General features: G+C 50.5%; 1 protein-coding gene across 6 annotated transcripts in view; it reads right to left on the minus strand.

The window, feature by feature from the left end:
- NISCH (nischarin) overlaps window positions 1–16,419 on the minus strand; it is a 32,707-nt gene extending 16,288 nt beyond the window's left edge. For 4 of the 6 annotated variants that reach the window (XR_013996813.1, XR_013996814.1, XM_081106435.1 and 1 more), the window contains exons 1-9: window positions 16,223–16,419; window positions 14,084–14,167; window positions 13,187–13,369; window positions 5,508–5,556; window positions 4,304–4,467; window positions 3,854–3,949; window positions 2,557–2,652; window positions 1,188–1,340; window positions 17–85 (exon numbers count right to left, since the gene is read on the minus strand). Coding sequence is in view for 4 of the 6 variants with exons in the window: in XM_081106435.1 (XP_080962561.1) it covers window positions 17–85; window positions 1,188–1,340; window positions 2,557–2,652; window positions 3,854–3,949; window positions 4,304–4,467; window positions 5,508–5,556; window positions 13,187–13,369; window positions 14,084–14,167; window positions 16,223–16,318 (990 nt within the window). In the remaining 2 variants the exon portion in view is untranslated. The remainder of the gene's footprint in view (window positions 1–16; window positions 86–1,187; window positions 1,341–2,556; window positions 2,653–3,853; window positions 3,950–4,303; window positions 4,468–5,507; window positions 5,557–13,186; window positions 13,370–14,083; window positions 14,168–16,222) is intronic. The other 2 variants (XM_081106432.1, XM_081106433.1) reach the window with 2 other exon arrangements.
- Window positions 16,420–17,430: the final 1,011 nt, after the last annotated feature.

Raw genomic sequence — 17,430 nt, forward strand, 5'->3', positions numbered from 1 at the left:
TCTTCAAAGACATTACCTGCAGGTTGTCCACAACTAGCACTCCATTATGACTCATGTCCAGGAACTCAAGCTTTGGAATCAGTTTCTTGTGGGGAGAAAAAAGACAACACCTGATGTTACTCTAGGAGCCTGGACCCTATGTCACCCCAGCACATGGTGGACAGACACCCTGGGACTACTTAAAAAATGTTTTTATTGATTTTTTTCCTAGAGAGAGGAAGGAAGAGGGAGAGGGGGAGGGAGAGAGAGAAGCATCAATGTGAAGGAGAAACATCAATTGGTTGCCTCCTGAATTTGTCTCAACCAGGGACCAAACCTGCAACCTGGGCGTGTGCGCTGAATGGGATCGACCTTTTGGTGCATGGGACGATACTTGCCAAGGCCACCCTGGGACTCTTCCTTTTTTTTTCCCTTCGTTAATCCTCACTGAGGATATTTTTTCCATTGATTTTTAAATAGAGTGGAAGGAAGGGGGGAAGACAGAGAGAAACATCGATGTGAGAGAGACACATCGATTGGTTGCCTCCTGCATGCACCCCAGAGGGATCAATGTACATGCCCTTGAATGGAATAGAACCCAGGACCCTGCAGTTCGCAGAATGACACTACAACTACTGAGCCAAACTGACTAGGGCAAGGGACTCTTCCTTTTGACCGTAAACTCCTGGGCTGGCCACCTCTGCAGGGCCAATGATGTAACACCTCCCAGTGCCCACCCAGCGGCATGTGCACAGGAACACACAGGGACTCCAGTGATGAGCACACACCCCATTTTTATGGAGCATGTGGCTTATGAAAATGACAAATGGCAGGTCCCAGAGAAGGAAGTCTGTCCATCTTCTCTAATCCCAACCACTAAGAAGCACAAATACCTGAATCACACTATTTCCCAAATGCTGTCTGGATGTCACTTTTACAGAAGCACATCTGCAATCTGTGCAGTGACCTTTCCACTCCACCCCTCAGGAGTAAATTTCATCACTATGTGTTTATATCAAATGTGCATATAATTGATATGCCTCATTTGGTTCTAAGTACTATCTCACTTCCTTTAAATAATCCCATTTTCAAATTTTAAAAATTGCAGGCAATGCACAGAGCCCATGTTTCTGTGGTCTTTCCAGAAAAAGCCAGTTAAATACCCAACCTCGGATAGAAAACCCTAGAGCCCACTGCTGAGAGCGTACCACAGACTCGTCGATCGTGGAGATGCTGTTGTGGCTCAGGTCTAGAGTGGTCAGTGCTTGCCATGTGGGGATGATGGCAGTCACAGGGCCTTCCAGGGCTGTGCCTTCTGGCTCCCACTCATCAAATTCTGAGGCTTCGGGAACGAGGACTTCCTGTGTAAGAACATCTGTTGAGCACACTTGGGTCCTCACGCAACACTCACTGGGAATGCAATCTTTGCAAAATTTCAGGAAGAGCTTGGGCATATTTAGCAGGTGGAAGTGAACTTGCATTAAACTTGGGCTTTGGTTCATATGTCTTTAAGCGATTGTGAAATAACTGAAAAGCTTAGCAACATACAGTTATTTGGAATATGTTTCGGTCCTGCTTTAGGAGCAAATGCTTTTCAAGTTTTTGCCATATATATATATGGTGATGCCTTTTCTGGCTTAAATCTCAGAGGCTAAAGGTCAGAATTCATGGTGTTTCTAGGCAACTGTGCTTTCCAAGCTGGCATTGTGGTCCCCGCTGTGGACAGCAGGCCCTTTTAGCCATTGCTTCACAGGATTCAAGTCCAACAATGCTGAGAAAGCAGCACAGTGCACAGGGGCAGCACCACTGAAGGGGAGGGAGGCAGGCCTCCTCATTTTGACATTTCATGCCCACAAGACCTCTCCTCTCTCGATGGATCATTTTGAGCCCCGTGAGCCAGGCGGCAGGAAGTGCTTCGGAGAGAGACAAGGTTGCCTGACACCCTTGCTCTTGACACAAGTCTTCTTTTAGTAAGCCTCAAATTCACCAAACCTAAATCTTGGTCTGACAGTCTTAAGTCATAAAAGTTGCCACTATGCTTTTCTGGAGAATTTTAACATAACTAAGATGAAATTCATAAAATGGCAAATAGAAAAGAAACCTCTTATATTCTCAATTTGAGTATTACTGTGGCTCATATACAAACATCAGAGCCTTACATATCCACAGCCTCACCTGTCTCCTTTAAGTCCACTAAGAACAAGACACAAACGAGTGCTAAGTCAGGGCTTTTTAAGCTTAGAGAAACATTTATATCAATCTAGCTATAAATGTCCTGCCAGTTGCCAATGCTTAACAATTTGCTCATCAAACTCCAGTGACTTTTTTTGGGTGGGGGACCCAGTTCCTTAAAATATCTTGTTTAACAGCGTGATTTTTGATGAAGATGTGGACTAAAGCATCCCAGGCATTGCTAAGTGCTGGAAGGTCTCCCATGAGTGGATGGCTACCCAGGCCTAGGAAGGTTCAGCTTCTGGTTTCTGACAGTGGTGATGTGCACTCCCACCCTCGGTGGGGTGGGACCACAGCGCAGAACCCTGCCCTACAGACATCTCCAGGCAAGAAACGGGTACTCGCCTTCATCGAGGTTGCTGAGAAGCGCACGCTCATCGTGCCTAAGGTGGGCTTCGAGGCGACCAGTCCCCGGATGTGCTTGGCATCACAGTGGCTTATCTGGAACAAGGAACAGCCATGTCTCAGGAACGGCATCACTTATCGAACAGAAGCCTTGGGTAGTGGCAAGAGGTGATTCAAATCCTAAGTCTCTCCTTTCCCAGCTTTTAGTGCTGACTAAACAGCATCTGAAGAACCTGGTAAGACTCACAATGAACCATGAATTCCATTTTCCGTGTAGGGGCTGCTTGGGGTTTGGCAGGTGGACAGGAAGTGTGGGCCACAGAGATCAGAGCTGAGAGCAAGGGGCCTCTGAAGCACAGTGAACACAATGGACCCTCCTGTTCACCCTGCCCCACTCCCCCGGTGTCTGCTGTCCTATGAGGGGGCGCGAAGGGGGGGTGGGCAAAGCTGGGCCAGGCACCCCTCTGACTTCTCTGTCCTCACTTGGCCTGCACTGGTCGAGTTCCCACAAGTTCCCACCAAGGGAAGCAGTCCTCCAGGTTGGAGACAAGCCCAAAATGTTGCAGGCAGAATAGTCCAATGTGTAGCAGAGGTTCTAGTGTTGGGAACAGCTGAACTGAGATCCCAGCTTTCCCCTCATTAACCACGTGGTCCTGGCCAAACTTCCTAACCTCCCTAAGCCTCAGCATTCTCAACTATAAAAGAGGAATAAAAGTGCCCACTTTATAGGGCTATTAGGAAGAATCCACCAAGGAGTGTACATCAAACATGGGGCACAGGGCTGCACACAAGGGCCATGCTTGAGAAATAGATGCTTTAATACATTTTGTATTATTCGTTACGGAGTCCCTCTTTCATTTTAAAAATGGCAAAACTGGCATCCTGAACACAAATGTTCAGCAGTGAGTAATGCAGAGTTACATATGGGCGTGCTAGAAGGTAGAGAACTCAAAGCCTCTGCTGACCTGCCTTGGGAAAGACCTGAACTAGCTCTGCCTGAGCCTCAGGATGACTTCTCGGCACTTCAACTCGAATGAGGAGGCCTGAAAGGAGTGGGCACTGGTGCTCCATCCTGTTCAAATGCTGCCCATGCCGGGACAGAGATATGCAGGCCAGCCAAGAGCAGCAGAGCCCCTCTTTCTCTGCCTTCAGGCTGGCCTTACTCCCCTAGATGAAACCTGCCACCTACTAACAAACACCAAAGTAACTGCCTTACAATTAGGTCCAGTTATTCATAAGCAAGATGACCCCTGTGCAGGCCTCAGCCCTGCCTGCACTCCAGGGCCCAGGGCCTTACCTCCACCTGATGAAGAGACTTGAATATTGACAGATCAAAAGGCAGCAGCTGCTCCTGAATGTTGCTGGTCCCAAAAGGTCCTTCTGTGCCAGAAACCTGCAGCAGATATGGCTTGAGTCAGGGATGCTGCCACATGGCTCCCCATCCATGTTTACCGGGCAGTGCTGCAGCAACTGCCCCGACTTGAAGATCTGCCTGGCAATGAGGCATGGTGGGCATGCACCCCGTCAACAAAGCAGGCTAAAGCTGAAGTTTAAAGCAAGGGACATTGGGTCATGACTGCCCCCTAGTGCTCACAGCCAGAGAAGCTCAGTGCCAAGAACACAAAAGTGGCCTTCCTTCCCGGGATGGCCCACCCAGCCCCTTTCACGCACATCGCCAGCCAGTGAGCTGTTAGGCCCCATGCTGGCTGTATGCCCACCACGTCTACAAATGAGCTGCTGCACTTACCTTAAGGTACTTAAGGCGACAGGTGAAGTCCAGGATGTGCCCAAGGTCAGTCTTGGCGTCGCCACTGGCACACGTGGGCTTTCCCAGCTGCAGCTGCTCAGTGACCGCATAGAGCTGCAGGGGCCTGATGGCAAAGACCTCGCCGGCCCCCAGGAGCTGTTCTCCTGCAACAGCCATACCCGAGGGTGAGCATCCACCTCCAGCCCTGTCCTCGTCAAGCAGCCAGGGCGTCTGCCCACCTGGCTAACAGTTAACAAGCATTTGCCAAGCACCTGCTATGGCACTGCACCACGTCAGGACAAAGCCACCATTCTGGGCACACAGGAGCAGCTGCCCTCCTGAACTCATGGGGCACAGGGCACACCCAGAACATGGGATTCCCAAGGAGGGAAGGGCCGTGGGGATGTGTGCCCGGGGAACCTCACTGAGGTGAGGCTCAGTTAAAATCCTGACGCGTTAAGCCAGGATAAAGCTGATGCAAGGCAGCATTGTGCACAACAGACCTATGCTGCAACCTCCAAGATACAGACATCTCAGTCAGGTGAAGCCTCAGATGCCAGCACAGTGTCGGGCCTGAGAGCAGGTGGGGGTTCTGAGCCAGCCAGACTGGCATTTGGCCCTCACTCTGCTCCTTCCAGCCATGTATCCTCAAGCAGATCACCGAGCCTCTCATCCTCAGTGCCCTCATCTGCACCCCCCCCCCCCACAAAGGAGAAAGAGGAGGTGGCATGGCAGTAAGATGCTGAACACTAGGCTGGACCACAGGAAGCACACCTCACGTTAGCTACTGTAACTATGCTCTGCTGCAGGTCCATGGCCCACACTCAGCTTCTGTTTGCCATCTGATCACTGTTAGGTAAGGACAAACCAGATGCAAGAGGGCACAATGCTCTCACCTTCCAGAATTCCACCATAGGGCTTTGAACTAGATCCTGAGCTTGGGGTTACTCCCAAGACAAGAACCTGAGAGTCCCAAGGTGAAGGACCCCCAACTCCTCACAGTTGGCTGCCAGCAGGGCAGGTAGGCGGGCAGGCTTGGCTGTGGATCAGATTCAGGGACTTGGGCAACTCCAGGGAGGTGAGCCCTGGCTAGGATTCACTCGGCACAGACCAAGAGATGGGAGTTCTGTGCCATCTTATGCCCCTGGCCACCTAACAATGCTGAGTAAGTTACACCAGTATTTCGGGGACCCCTGGCACATACCTTTTTCAAAGAGCTCCTCAGCCAGTGCAGCAGTGATGCCATTTATCTCCTGCAGAGAAAATAAGACACAGTTAGGAAGTCCCCTGCCCCTTGTCACTGGAATTTGCACAGTCATTAGGACCTGCACACTCCCTATCTACCTCCTCTGCTATTGCAACACCAGCTCTCCAGAAAGTCAGACAAAATAAAGGAGTAAACCTATAACAAATCCAGGTGTCTAAGAAGGGGAAACTAAATATTCCCAGTTACATGGACATTTAAAATGTCTCCTCAGAAGCAGAACTGAAACCAGACTAATGCTGCAACTTCAAACTCAGAGGCACTGGCCGAGAACAGGAGGCTCAGGAGGCTGGCAAAGCTTGGCTATGCCAAGTGCTAGCCAGGAAGCCAGCAGCTCCCAACACCGGCCCTGGGAGATCCGAGGAGGCCATGGTAGAGAGGAAGCCCTGCTCCCCCTGGAAAAGGGCTCCCATGAACCCTGTGCGATAAGAGAGCTTCCAGAGCCAACCCTCTGACACATTCCAAAGCTGTCCTAGGAAAGAGCGAGCTCACCTGTCAGGCCCTGTAACAGTACCACGTGGCCCCAGGGCCACGAGAAAGCGGCAGGAAAGAACTTCCTTTTGGAATGATGTGACGGAGACATGACAAGGACAAGCTTTCAGTCACGTTCTGAGGTGCAAATTCACGCTGGGCAATGGCCCGAGTACTTGCCATGTGGTGGCTCACTAATCTTCCCAACGCCCTACGTGGGGGAGACATTATTTTGAAACCTGCTTCACAGATGAGCAAACAGAGGTGGGAGGTGCTGTAACTTCTCCAGTTCTATGCAGCTAGGAACTAGCAAAGCCACACGCCCCAGCACTTGGCCTTGAAGTCTCTCTGTAACAAGCGATTGCTTCAGCACTCAGTGGTGTCACTGTGGGCTGGCAAGGCCCGCAGGCCCAGTCCCACATCCTACAGGTAAGGGTTTTAACTAACTGACGGATGGCAGCCAACAGGACTTCTCATAAACAGGTCCAGATGGAGGCTGCACAACTGCCTTCACAACTCACAGGAATATCTCTGCCACCAGGACGTGCAAATCACGTTTCCAGGACTCAGAAGGCACCAGGTTAGCGGAAACAGGCAGTGCTTTTCCTGTTTTCTGCTTGGTTTGTTGGTCTCTTTCTCACCTTTTATACACAATGGGTATGTATACGCTGCAAATACCTTCTCCCTGTCTGCGCATGCCTTCTACCACTGATGCTAGTGGTTTTCCTGACATGCAGAGGGTTTTCATTTGTATGTTGTTTAACCTGTGATTCTTTTCCTTTGTGACTTCCGGGTCCTCTTCCCCGACTCCAAGATTATACCAATATTTTTCTAATGTTTTCTTTTAGTACTTTATGGTATCTTTTAAAAATATGCTTATTTCTTTTAATCTGCTTGAAATTCAGTTTATGTATTGTGTGAGAATAACTTTGAGATCACCCCCCCCCACACACACACACACACACACACACACACAAACAGACAAAAAGCCAAAAAGGAAAAAAAATGAGCAAACACAGCCCAAGCATTATTGGGCTCAGACTGTGCCAAGACGCAGGGTCTAATGTAAAAGGGCCACCAGAGGGACAGAGCAGGCTCCGAGCAGGAGGGCGCCAGAAAGGGGAGAGGATGCCTGTTCACACTGGAGTTCAACTCCAGTCTCTCACAACTTAAAGTCAATTACATTTTCCTTGGCTGCTGTGAAGAACTGAAGATTCGGAAGAGCTTGAATCCAAAGGCCCGTTTCCCTACCAACAGTTTTGAGAACCAAGCTCTGCCTCCAAATCTGCACTTCCCCCTCCCCCATGCAGTCAGGATTGCCTCAAGAGCCTTGAGAGAGTCCTAAACAGCTTGAGCCCCTGCACCCTGTGTGATTCACTCTGGGGCTCCTAGGAGGTCTTCCAGGGGAAAAGGGCTCCCTGCCCTCCATCAGTACCTAACAACCCCACCCTCAAAGTTACATTTCTTCAGGCAGCTGGTGTCTGTGCCAATCCCACTAGGGAGACAGGGCTGGAATGACCAGAAACACAGAAAGCTGAGAGCCAAGGGCTCCTGCTAAGCAAAAGGCACATTTTCACTTCTGAGCAATCTAAAAAGCAAACTATATAACGATTTCTCTTCCCATGCTTTGGGGCACAGGAAGTGCAGGCTGCTGCCACACTATCTACTTCAGTTTCCCAGGCTGATCTTCACCTTGGAAGACTCTTAATCAGGGAGCAACAAAGAAATGCCTCCAGCACTGGTCTCCTCACAGAGTATTCTGGCCATACTGCAGCCTGTGTGCATAGCAAAGGTGTGCAGAATCAAGCATCCCTCTGGCCAGGCAGTAAGTGGGGCCTAAGGGGGCCCAGTCAAAGCTCTGCAGATACTGCCAGGAGGTCATCTTCAGGGACAGATGACTCCCCACGTGCCCCACCCAGCCTGAGCTGAAGGGACCTGAAGTGCTTCACGGTGCCATGAATATCTGAATTGCAATGTATTTTTTTAAAAAGACATTCTTTCTACCTCAATAAAAATATCAATTAAAAATATTATTAGTTATGCTTACAAACTAGAACACCCACCCCCAAGTGTATTCTAGACCAGCGGTCGCCAACTGGTGGTCCGCGGACCACTGAAAGGTTGGCGACCGCTGCTCTAGACCAATTGATCAGGTTCCTGCAAGGATCATGTATTGGTGTGCAGCCTTGGGCAGCAGTGTGAACTGCACACAAACACACCATAAACTAGTTGGGCTGTGGCTCTGCAACTACCATTCTGACTGAGTGTGTCTGCGTATGTGGAGACCCATGACCAACTGCACCCCACAACACATACACCTGCACTTAACGCACAATCCCAGGACAGCCTGATGCCTCTGCTTGGCACATGCTTGAGCAAAACGCTCAATGGGGTATTAATGAGGGGCTCAGTTACACATCATTGTATGGTTTACACACACATGCTCATGTGTGTGTCCCTGTATAACTTTCACTTCATGTCTGTGAAGAGGCATTATAGCAGGAACAGCTATACTACGTGCCATTCAACTCTAAGTAAAAATTCCCCATTGAGGAATTCAAGCCTAAACTTTAACTGAACAGAGCTCCAAGACTGTGAGTTGCAAAGAAATCTGTTATCATGTACAGGCTCAGTACTTTGCAACTAAAACAAATGATGGATGGGAATGCTAAGGCTGATGTAAAGATGGTAACAGTTCCATCACAGCTCCTGATTTCAAATTTCAAAAAGTGTCTTTGTTCTAACCAACTGGCTTTAAAATAAGAAAATGATATAAATGCCACCTTTGAAGACAACTGAGGGCCTTTCCTTACCAGGACAGCTGGTACTGGCTGGCACCTGGTGTGCCCGGCCAGGGGCCATTGCTCTTTCAGGCTCTCTACCTTCACTGCATCATCCCCTACAATCCTCAAGAACCAGGGCCACCACTCTCCAGCTCACACAAGAGGAACTGGGACACAGAGAGGTTAGATGCCTGAGTTGGAAGCAGCTGGGCTGAGATAACTTGGCTCTGCCTACCTCTCAAGTCCACAGTTACACAGCCTACCCCAAAATGGGGTGCTGGAATTCTACTGGGGGATTCCACTTCATTGAATTTGAAAACCTCTGCTCTAGGGTCCTGGGATGAGGTCTGTCATTAAAGGTCCAGGTATGGGGGCACAACTATCTGAAGAGAGCCAGCACAGCAATAGGCCCAGTGCCCTCTCACTGCAACTCAGGGCTGCACCAACCTCCAGATGCCCCATGTCAGAGCTGGTGGGAAAGAAGCAATGCTCTCTTCCTTGCCATTAAAATCCATGCTGCAAAAGAAAGAAGTTGGACTCCTACCTCACACCATGGACAACACAAAATGGATCAAAGACCTAAACATAAGAGCAAAAATTATAAAATTCATAGAAGAAAGCATAGTTGTAAATCTTTGTAACTTGGGTTAGGCAAGATATTGACACTAAAAATGAACTTCACCATAATCTAAAACTTGTGTGTTTCAAAGTACACTATCAAGAAAATGAAGACAATCCATACAATGGAAGAAAATATCTGCATATCACATTTCTAATAAGGGTCTAATATCCAAAATATACAAAAAAACTACAGCTCAACAACAAAAAAAGGCAACCTAATTTTTAGAAGTGCAAAAGTTTTGAGTATTTTCTCCAATGATATGCAAATAACCAATAAGCATATGAAAAGAGGCTCAACATTAGGGAAACATAAATCAAAACCATAATGAGCTACCGCTATCAAAAAAATGAACAGTGACAAGTGTTGGCAAGATGTGGGGAGATAAGAACATACACACTGCCGGTGAGAATGTCAAATGGTGCAGCTGCTCTGGAAAAAAATTAGGCAGCTGCTCAAAAAGTTAAACAGTTATCATATGACCCAATAATTCCACTTTCACTACATACTCAACGGAAACAAAACATGTCCACACAAAAATTTCTATATGAATGTTCATAGCAGCAGCATTCATAATAGTCCAAAAATGGAAACATCCAAATGTTTATCAACTGATGCATAAACAAAATGTGATATAGCCCGACAATAGACTATTCAGCCCATGAAAATACCGAAGTACTGATTTCTGCTACAATATGAAAGGACCTTACGCTACAATCTGGAAACATTACGCCAAGTGAAAGAAGCCCATCACAAAGGCCATGTGAAACCACGGAGACAGAAGTAGCCATGGCTAGGGCAGGGCAGGATGGGAAATGACTTTGCTGATGGGTAGAGAACTCCATTTTGGAGTGATGAATGTTCTAGAATTAGTAGCGGTAATAGATGCACAACTTTGTGAGTATACTAAAAATCAGGAACTGTACACTTAAAGAGTGCATTGTTTTGGTATGTGAATTATATCTCAATTTTTTTAAAAAAATATATTTTATTGATCTCTTACAGAGAGGAAGGGAGAGAGACAGAGAGCCAGAAACATCGATGAGAGAGAAACATCTATCAGCTGCCTCCTGCACATCTCCTACTGGGGATGTGCCCGCAACCCAGGTACATGCCCTTGACCGGAATCGAACCTGGGACCTTTCAGTCCGCAAGCCAACGCTCTATCCACTGAGCCAAACCGGTTTCGGCAATTATATCTCAATTTTAAAAAAATCTACACCTCAGCCAAAGAGGGTTCCCTGGGCCCACCCTGTTCAATGTCAGTCCCCCGAGGTGGAGCATGCTGGGAACAATTTCAGAGAGGACACAAATGGGACAGAGGTTGAGAGAAACATTCTTAAGAGCTCCCAGACAGTAGAAAAGGCTGACAAATCTTTAGGCCCTCTTTGTTCTAACTCATTTGAAGATCGAATCCAGTGGTTCTAGATTAGGTGCAATTTTGCCCCTCAGGGGGATATCTGGCAAAGTCTGCAGACACTCTGTGGTTGTGATTAAGTGAGCGGGAGAGGTGCTACTGGCAGCTAGTGGGTAGAGGCCAGAGGTGCTGCTAAAAGGTGCACAAACAGACCCCACAACAATTACCCAGCTCTACATGCTGAGAAAGGTTGAGAAACCCTTATGTAATTGAATGGTCAATTATGTACCTTTTAACACCTTGGAATTATAACCCAGGGTCCTGTCTGGTAACAGTAATTTTTTTTTTTAAATATATATTTTATTGATTCCTCACAGAGAGGAAGGGAGACAGAGAGCCAGAAACATCGATGAGAGAGAAACATCGATCAGCAGCCTCCCGCACATCTCCCACTGGGGATGTGCCTGCAACCCAGGCACATGCCCTTGACCGGAATCGAACCCGGGACCCCTCAGTCTGCAGGCCGACGCTCTATCCACTGAGCCAAACCGGCTTTGGCTGGTAACAGTAATTTTAAATATGTCCATACTGCTCCAAGCAGTAGAGCACGACTCAAACCAGAACCACACATGTGGGCCGAACCCAGCCCATCTCAGGCAAACACATCTCCGAAGAGTAGTGAAGGCCTTTCCGTGCTCAGAGGTGAGAAAACCTGGGCAGCCAGAGAGACTACCTCCTCAAAGACCCAGGTCTTAAGCAATGAATCACACTTCCAAAGGGCTGCTAACAAGTCCTATCCTTCACTAGCTCATCAAAGCTTCCACAAAGTGCAGTATTTCTTAAAATACTAACCAGTAAGGTTTGTCTGAAAGAGCCATAAACTTTTTCTCACATAAGAAAATGTAAGAAGATATCTACACGAGGAAACGGCTAACCACATTCATTGCTGGTCTATGCTAAACAAAATTCAAGCATAAATGCATCTCCCATCTGTAAGTGCCATCCTTTTCCAATGGCCCCTTCAAGCTTAGTGGCCCAACACTAGTGCTATGACCGAATGTCCAGGCTCAATCTAGCACTCAAGAAAGGTTCAGCCATCTTACTCTGAAAATACTTCAGGAAAAATTGCTTTTTAAACATGTTTGGGCCTTTAAGACAACAGCTCAAGTCCCTTCTTAAAAGGTGAGCCTGAAAAGGGAATGGATTCTTTCCTATCTTTAGCACAAAAAGGGAAAACAATTAAATGTAAATTTTTCAAAAATCTATCACCCAAATCTTGATATCACCCAGAGATAACTAATATTATTATTTTGGTGTATAACTTCTAGTTTTCCTAGACAAATATATTCACAAAACTCTTTAATAAAATGGGACCATACTCTACACACTGTTTTATAGCCTGCTCTTTTCCTATAGTAATACACTTATTTTCCTATGTCAATAAATCCACAGCTACACCATCATTTTTCTAGCAGAATATCCAATTATCTGGTTGTACACTTGATTAAAAAAAAAAATCACCTCCTGTGGGACTTCTGTGTTCAGTATCTTGCTATAATCCTGGAATGACTACCTTTGTCCCTAAGTCCTTTCCAAAGTTTCCTAATTTTTTTCCTTAGAATAAATTCTAAGAAGTGGAATTGTGCTCTGGCCAGTAGTTCAGTTGGTGAGAATGGTGTCTTGATACATCAAGGTTTTGGGTTCAATCCCCAGTCAGGGCACATACAAGAATCAACCAATGCAATGCATAAATAAGTGAAGCAACAGATGGGTGTTTCTCTTGCTCTCTCTCCCTCCCTCTCAAATCAATAAAAAATAAAAAGTGGAATTGTTAGTGCTTTTAATGTTTCGGTTTCACTGCCAAATTTCCCTCCTTAAAGCTCATCTTGTCACCAGTGGCCATGAAAGCTGTTCCTCCACACAGAAGGGGGTATAGAGCTGCTCCCCAACATACAGAGGAAGCCAGCTACCCTCACTCACGCCGTACCTGACAATGCCTCCAGACGGCAATGCTACCAGCACAAACTATCCCTTAATGAGTCTTGACTGTGAGCCAACAACTCAACACTATGGTCTATGCCAGGTGTTAGCTGTTTCTAATCTACCCCCAATCCATCTGGATGGAAACCTGGCTTAACCACCCACTTTTGCTAACCAAGGTGCCTGTGGTGCAGGAAAGTCTCTCTGTAGGCACAGTCTGTCTAATGTAAGGTAAGTCTGTCCACAAGCATGCTCTGCCCACACCCCATCCCCGCCAGGGTGCTGGTCCTCCATCTCCTAACCTCAGGATCAAACTCCAGCCCACCTTTCTTCAAAGCTGAGGTGTGCTGCCTTGAGCTCAGGTGGTTGTGGGCTTGCAGGGGAAAGAGAAAACCTGAGAGGAACTTACATAGAACTGAAAATGCAAGAAGTGAGCCAGCACTCTGGGGGCCACGCCGGGGAAGGCGGCCAGGAGTGTCTGGAGGTAGACCTCCAAATCCTTCTCCCTCTTTTCCACCAAGCTTCTTGAGTTTTTCCCAATTATCTTTTTGGGTGGAAGCAGATTTTTATCAATCTTCTTTTCTGCAACAAGCTGTAAAAAAACATAAGCATGTCAACCACAGACCAAGAGGTTCTGGTCTTTGCAAGATCAAGGCTAGCAGCCTGAAGGCAGATGCTTGTCTTGACTTCCACAGCCCCTCGTGGCAGCTGTGCCATGATTAGGGATCAAAGCAGGGCACCTGGGCTTGGCCGCATCAAGCTTGTGAATGTGAGAAACGCCAGCATAATCCCAAACAGGAAGCTCCATTTGGAGACATTTAGAAAAGGAGACCTCCAGACCCCTAAAATCACCGTTTTCTCCAAACAAGAATGAAAACAATCGGTGGTGGCCTGTCTTTAAAACCCTCAGACTACAGATGACCCAGAGAAAGGCATCTCTTCCCAAAAGCAAAGGAAGACATGGAGTCACAGCCAGTTTTAAAGTACAGGTTATGGAAGAGCTATAGTCAGGTCAAGCAAGTTAAAACCTACTCCCTCCCCCAAGAAACTGTCCCGGCATCTCACATCTAAGCTAGGACTGGCTACCTTAAAACTAAAGTTCAAATATGCTCCTCACACACTGCCTTATGCTAGGGTTGAACTCCCAGGAGCCACCAGCTGTTTTGGCAATTAAATTAGTAAACTTGCTTATTAAAGAACACTGTAGGCATGGAGTCTGTTTTGCCCTAAAACGAATCTGTGGCACAATGGGAACTTGGCCTAAAGTCCCCAAGCTCTGAGACACAGGTCCCCCAGCTCTCATTACCTTTTCATGGAGGTCATGGAAGTCGCTGTAGCGGTGCTTGACTGTCCATTCATGGTTGCCATCGGTGACCTGAATGATGTAAACCTAAAAGGGAAAGCAGGCAGCCCTTCCTGGTCAGTGACAGCAGAGCCCCACCTCACCCCCAGCAATAGCTGCGGGTCACCCAGACCCTCAACACCCCCACCCCTGCAGCCAAAGCTAGGCTGCACCTGACTCTTGCTGCGTAGCAGGGCCCCCCTCTAGCCTCAGCCTCCTTCATGGTCCCAGCACGATCTGGCAGGCACTCGGGGTAAGTCTGTGGCTCTACCCAACAGTGAGGAACAGAGGAGACTATCGTATCAAGCCATCTCTTTAGTTTTTTGCCTGCATTCTCCAGCTAATTCAAAGCCCAATCCAACCGGAGCTTCAGGTAAAGCCACCCGTTCCGAGGCAGAACACCACCAGGTCTGGCAGGGCCAGCTTTCCTACTGCATTTTTCCCCAGGTGCCCTGCCTATGTCCTGGAAGCAAGCCTGTTTCCAATCTTTTGAGCTGGTTAACAGCTGTGATTGCTGCTGCTGAATCAAGAGTCAAGGCACTAAGAAGCTGATGGGGATGGGGGCGGGGGCGGGTAAAAGAGTGGTGATGAATTATTAAGCCATAACAGAAGGCAAAATGGCTTAGCGGTTAGGGGACTGGGCCTTGGAGTCAAGGAAGACGTGGGTTCAAAACGTGCTCTGCCATTCCCTGGCTGTGGCTTATGTATGAGTCACGTACATAAGTGACTGGGAGCTGAATTTTCACTGAGCCTCTGTTCCTCCATCTTAAAATCTGATAGGTTTAAGGATCAAATAAGGTAGTCAAATAATGTAAGGTAATGCATGAAAATGCTTTGCAGCAAGTGTTCAATGAAAAGGTAGGTATATTAATAATCAGCTCAGCACACCTGGAGACAAAATGGTAGGCCAGGCCCGATCACCCACCTTGCCTACACCCATTCAAAGGAGGGGCTCGGCCCCGGTGGAATAGAGAGCTTTTTGGGGCGCAGCCCAAGGGTGATGGCCGGCCAGCCATTGGCTTGGAGACCTCACCCGCACCCAGAGGAGGACCCCTAGTGCCCCGCCCCTCTCTGCAGCAAGCGGGGAAGGGGGAGGAGAAAATCATCAGCTCAGCGAAGCCTCCATAGTGGAGAAGCCATTTCTCCAGGGCCGGCCTGTTGCTCCAGGATCCGCCCGCTGCCCCTCTTCCCAGCCTGGCAGCATCCCTCCCCTCCCTTCCGCCCAAAAAGGCAGAAAGAGCCAGAGGAACGGCCCTCAGGAGGCGGGCTAGGATGGAGGCCAAGGGGATGGGACCGAGGCCGGGCCGGAGCCCCCCACCCTGTGGGAACAAAGGACAGGAGGCGGGGAGATGCTCCGTCACCCCCACCCCGGCAGCCTCCCAGGAGGACCTCCAACTCCATCACAGTCGGGGACTCCCCCATTTCCTATCGCCCGTCTCTCCCACAGCCTCGGAGTGTGTGTGCGCGCGCGAGGGGGTGGAGGTTGGGGGTGAGGTCGGGGCTTGCAGCCCAACTTGCCCCCAAGGCTATGAAGACCCTAAGGTTCCTGGGTCTCGCGTTTTCAGCCCTGAGCGACCCCTCAATCCCCCGTGTCCGGGTCCCAGCCCTCCCCCTTTCTCGTCCCTGCCAGACCCCCAGGACCTTGGGGCCCCGAACGCAACCCGTCCTCACCTGAGGGCAAATCCCAACTGCGACCCCTGGCTCCCCAGGCCAAGGCCCCGCCCCGCTCCTTCAGGACCTGCAGGGTCCCCAATTCCACCCCTGACCCCCCTCCCGAACCCCCTAGCCTATCCCCCTGGGATGGCGCCCCTCCAGGCCTGAGGCTCTAGAGACGCCTCTGCCTCATTAAACCCCGATCCCCCCGCTCTCCCTCCTTTTACCCCTAGAGCCTCCCCAAACCGAGCCGCCCCTCCCGCACGCGCCCCTCCTCAGACCCCTCCTGGGGGGCCCTCCCCAGGCCCCTCCATCCCAGCCCCTCCTCCACATCGTGGCCCCCACCCATTCTCCCCTGGTCGCGGGGCCCAGAGCTCCTCCCCAGCCCCCGGGCCCCGGGCCCCGGACTCCGGCCGCCACCCCCGGCTCGGCGCCCGCGCCCCAGCGCACCGTGTACGTGTCCACGAGCTCAGAGCCCACGACGCGCGCCTCCTTGGCCGGCTCGGCCTCCCGCTCGGGCCCGAAGCTGCGCGTCGCGGCCGCCATGTTTCGGGCTCCGCGGCGGCCGGGCGCAGACAGGCGGCAGCAGGGGGCGGGGTCAGCGTCCCACCGCCCCGCGGCCCCCTCGGCCCCCCGCGCCCGCCCCCTCTCCCGCCGCGCGCTACGCGGCCATCTCGGGCCCGCCGCCTCCTCGGGCCTTCGCCCCGCCCCTCGCGCGTGATTGACAGCAACCGCTCCTAGCGCGCGTGCGCAGGCCGCGCGGGCCCTTCCGCCCGCGGGGTGAGTACCTGCTTTGCCCCCCTCGCAGCCAGGGAGAAGCTGGCGCCCGGGGCGGGTAGCTCTGGGCAATACGGTTTGATGCCCAGGAGGACAGAAGGCCTAGCACGTTCCTGGCTCCCCGACGCAAGTACTGCGTGGCCTGGCCGCAGTTTCTCCCTCCGAAAAAGGGAGGAAGTAATCGCCCCCCACCTGTAGGGCACGGAGCGGAGGGGAGAGTCGTGCTTAGAGCCCAGACATTAACTGGGGGGCCGGTTCACCTCCTCAAGACTCCATGTCCTCTGTCACATGGGCTACTGGAGAATTGAGGGGGTTAATTCAAGCAGTGCCCCCGCTTGCAGGGCAGGGAGCAGGTGCGATTATGGGAACTCAGCATGGGGAGGGGGAGGGGGCGTGAAGACGGAGAGCAGGCACATGTGCTGTCCATGGGGCACGAGACTCCCCAGAGGTGTCCTGCCGGAGCTGAAAAGGGCGGCCGCCTGGCCCCGGACCCAGGAGCCACAGCGCTGGAACGGGAAGCACAGGCATAGAGACAGAGCTCCGACCCAGGACACGGCTCAGACCTAGAAGGAGGAGGCGGTACCCCAGGGAGAAGGCGGGGGGGGGGGGGGGGGGGGGAGGTGCGTCTGGCACAGATGGGGCATCTGTAGGTGTGTTTGTTGGATGACTGCAGCGGACCAAGCCCGGAGCTAGCGCTGCTCGGATGAGAGAAGAGGTCTCGGGGGTGGCTCCTCTGGCTCCACTGGCTGAAGGGCTCCCGACTACTCTGCCCTCAGGTGGGTCCACAGCACAGGACTCTGAGCTTAGCGTTGGAGGCTCCCTGTAGCAGGGCCCCGTCCTCCCTCCCAGGCCTCTCCTTGCACAGGGCTGCCCCTCCTGCA

Source organism: Myotis nattereri (genome assembly GCF_964212035.1).
Source record: "Myotis nattereri genome assembly, chromosome: 14".
Taxonomy (NCBI): Eukaryota; Metazoa; Chordata; class Mammalia; order Chiroptera; family Vespertilionidae; genus Myotis; species Myotis nattereri.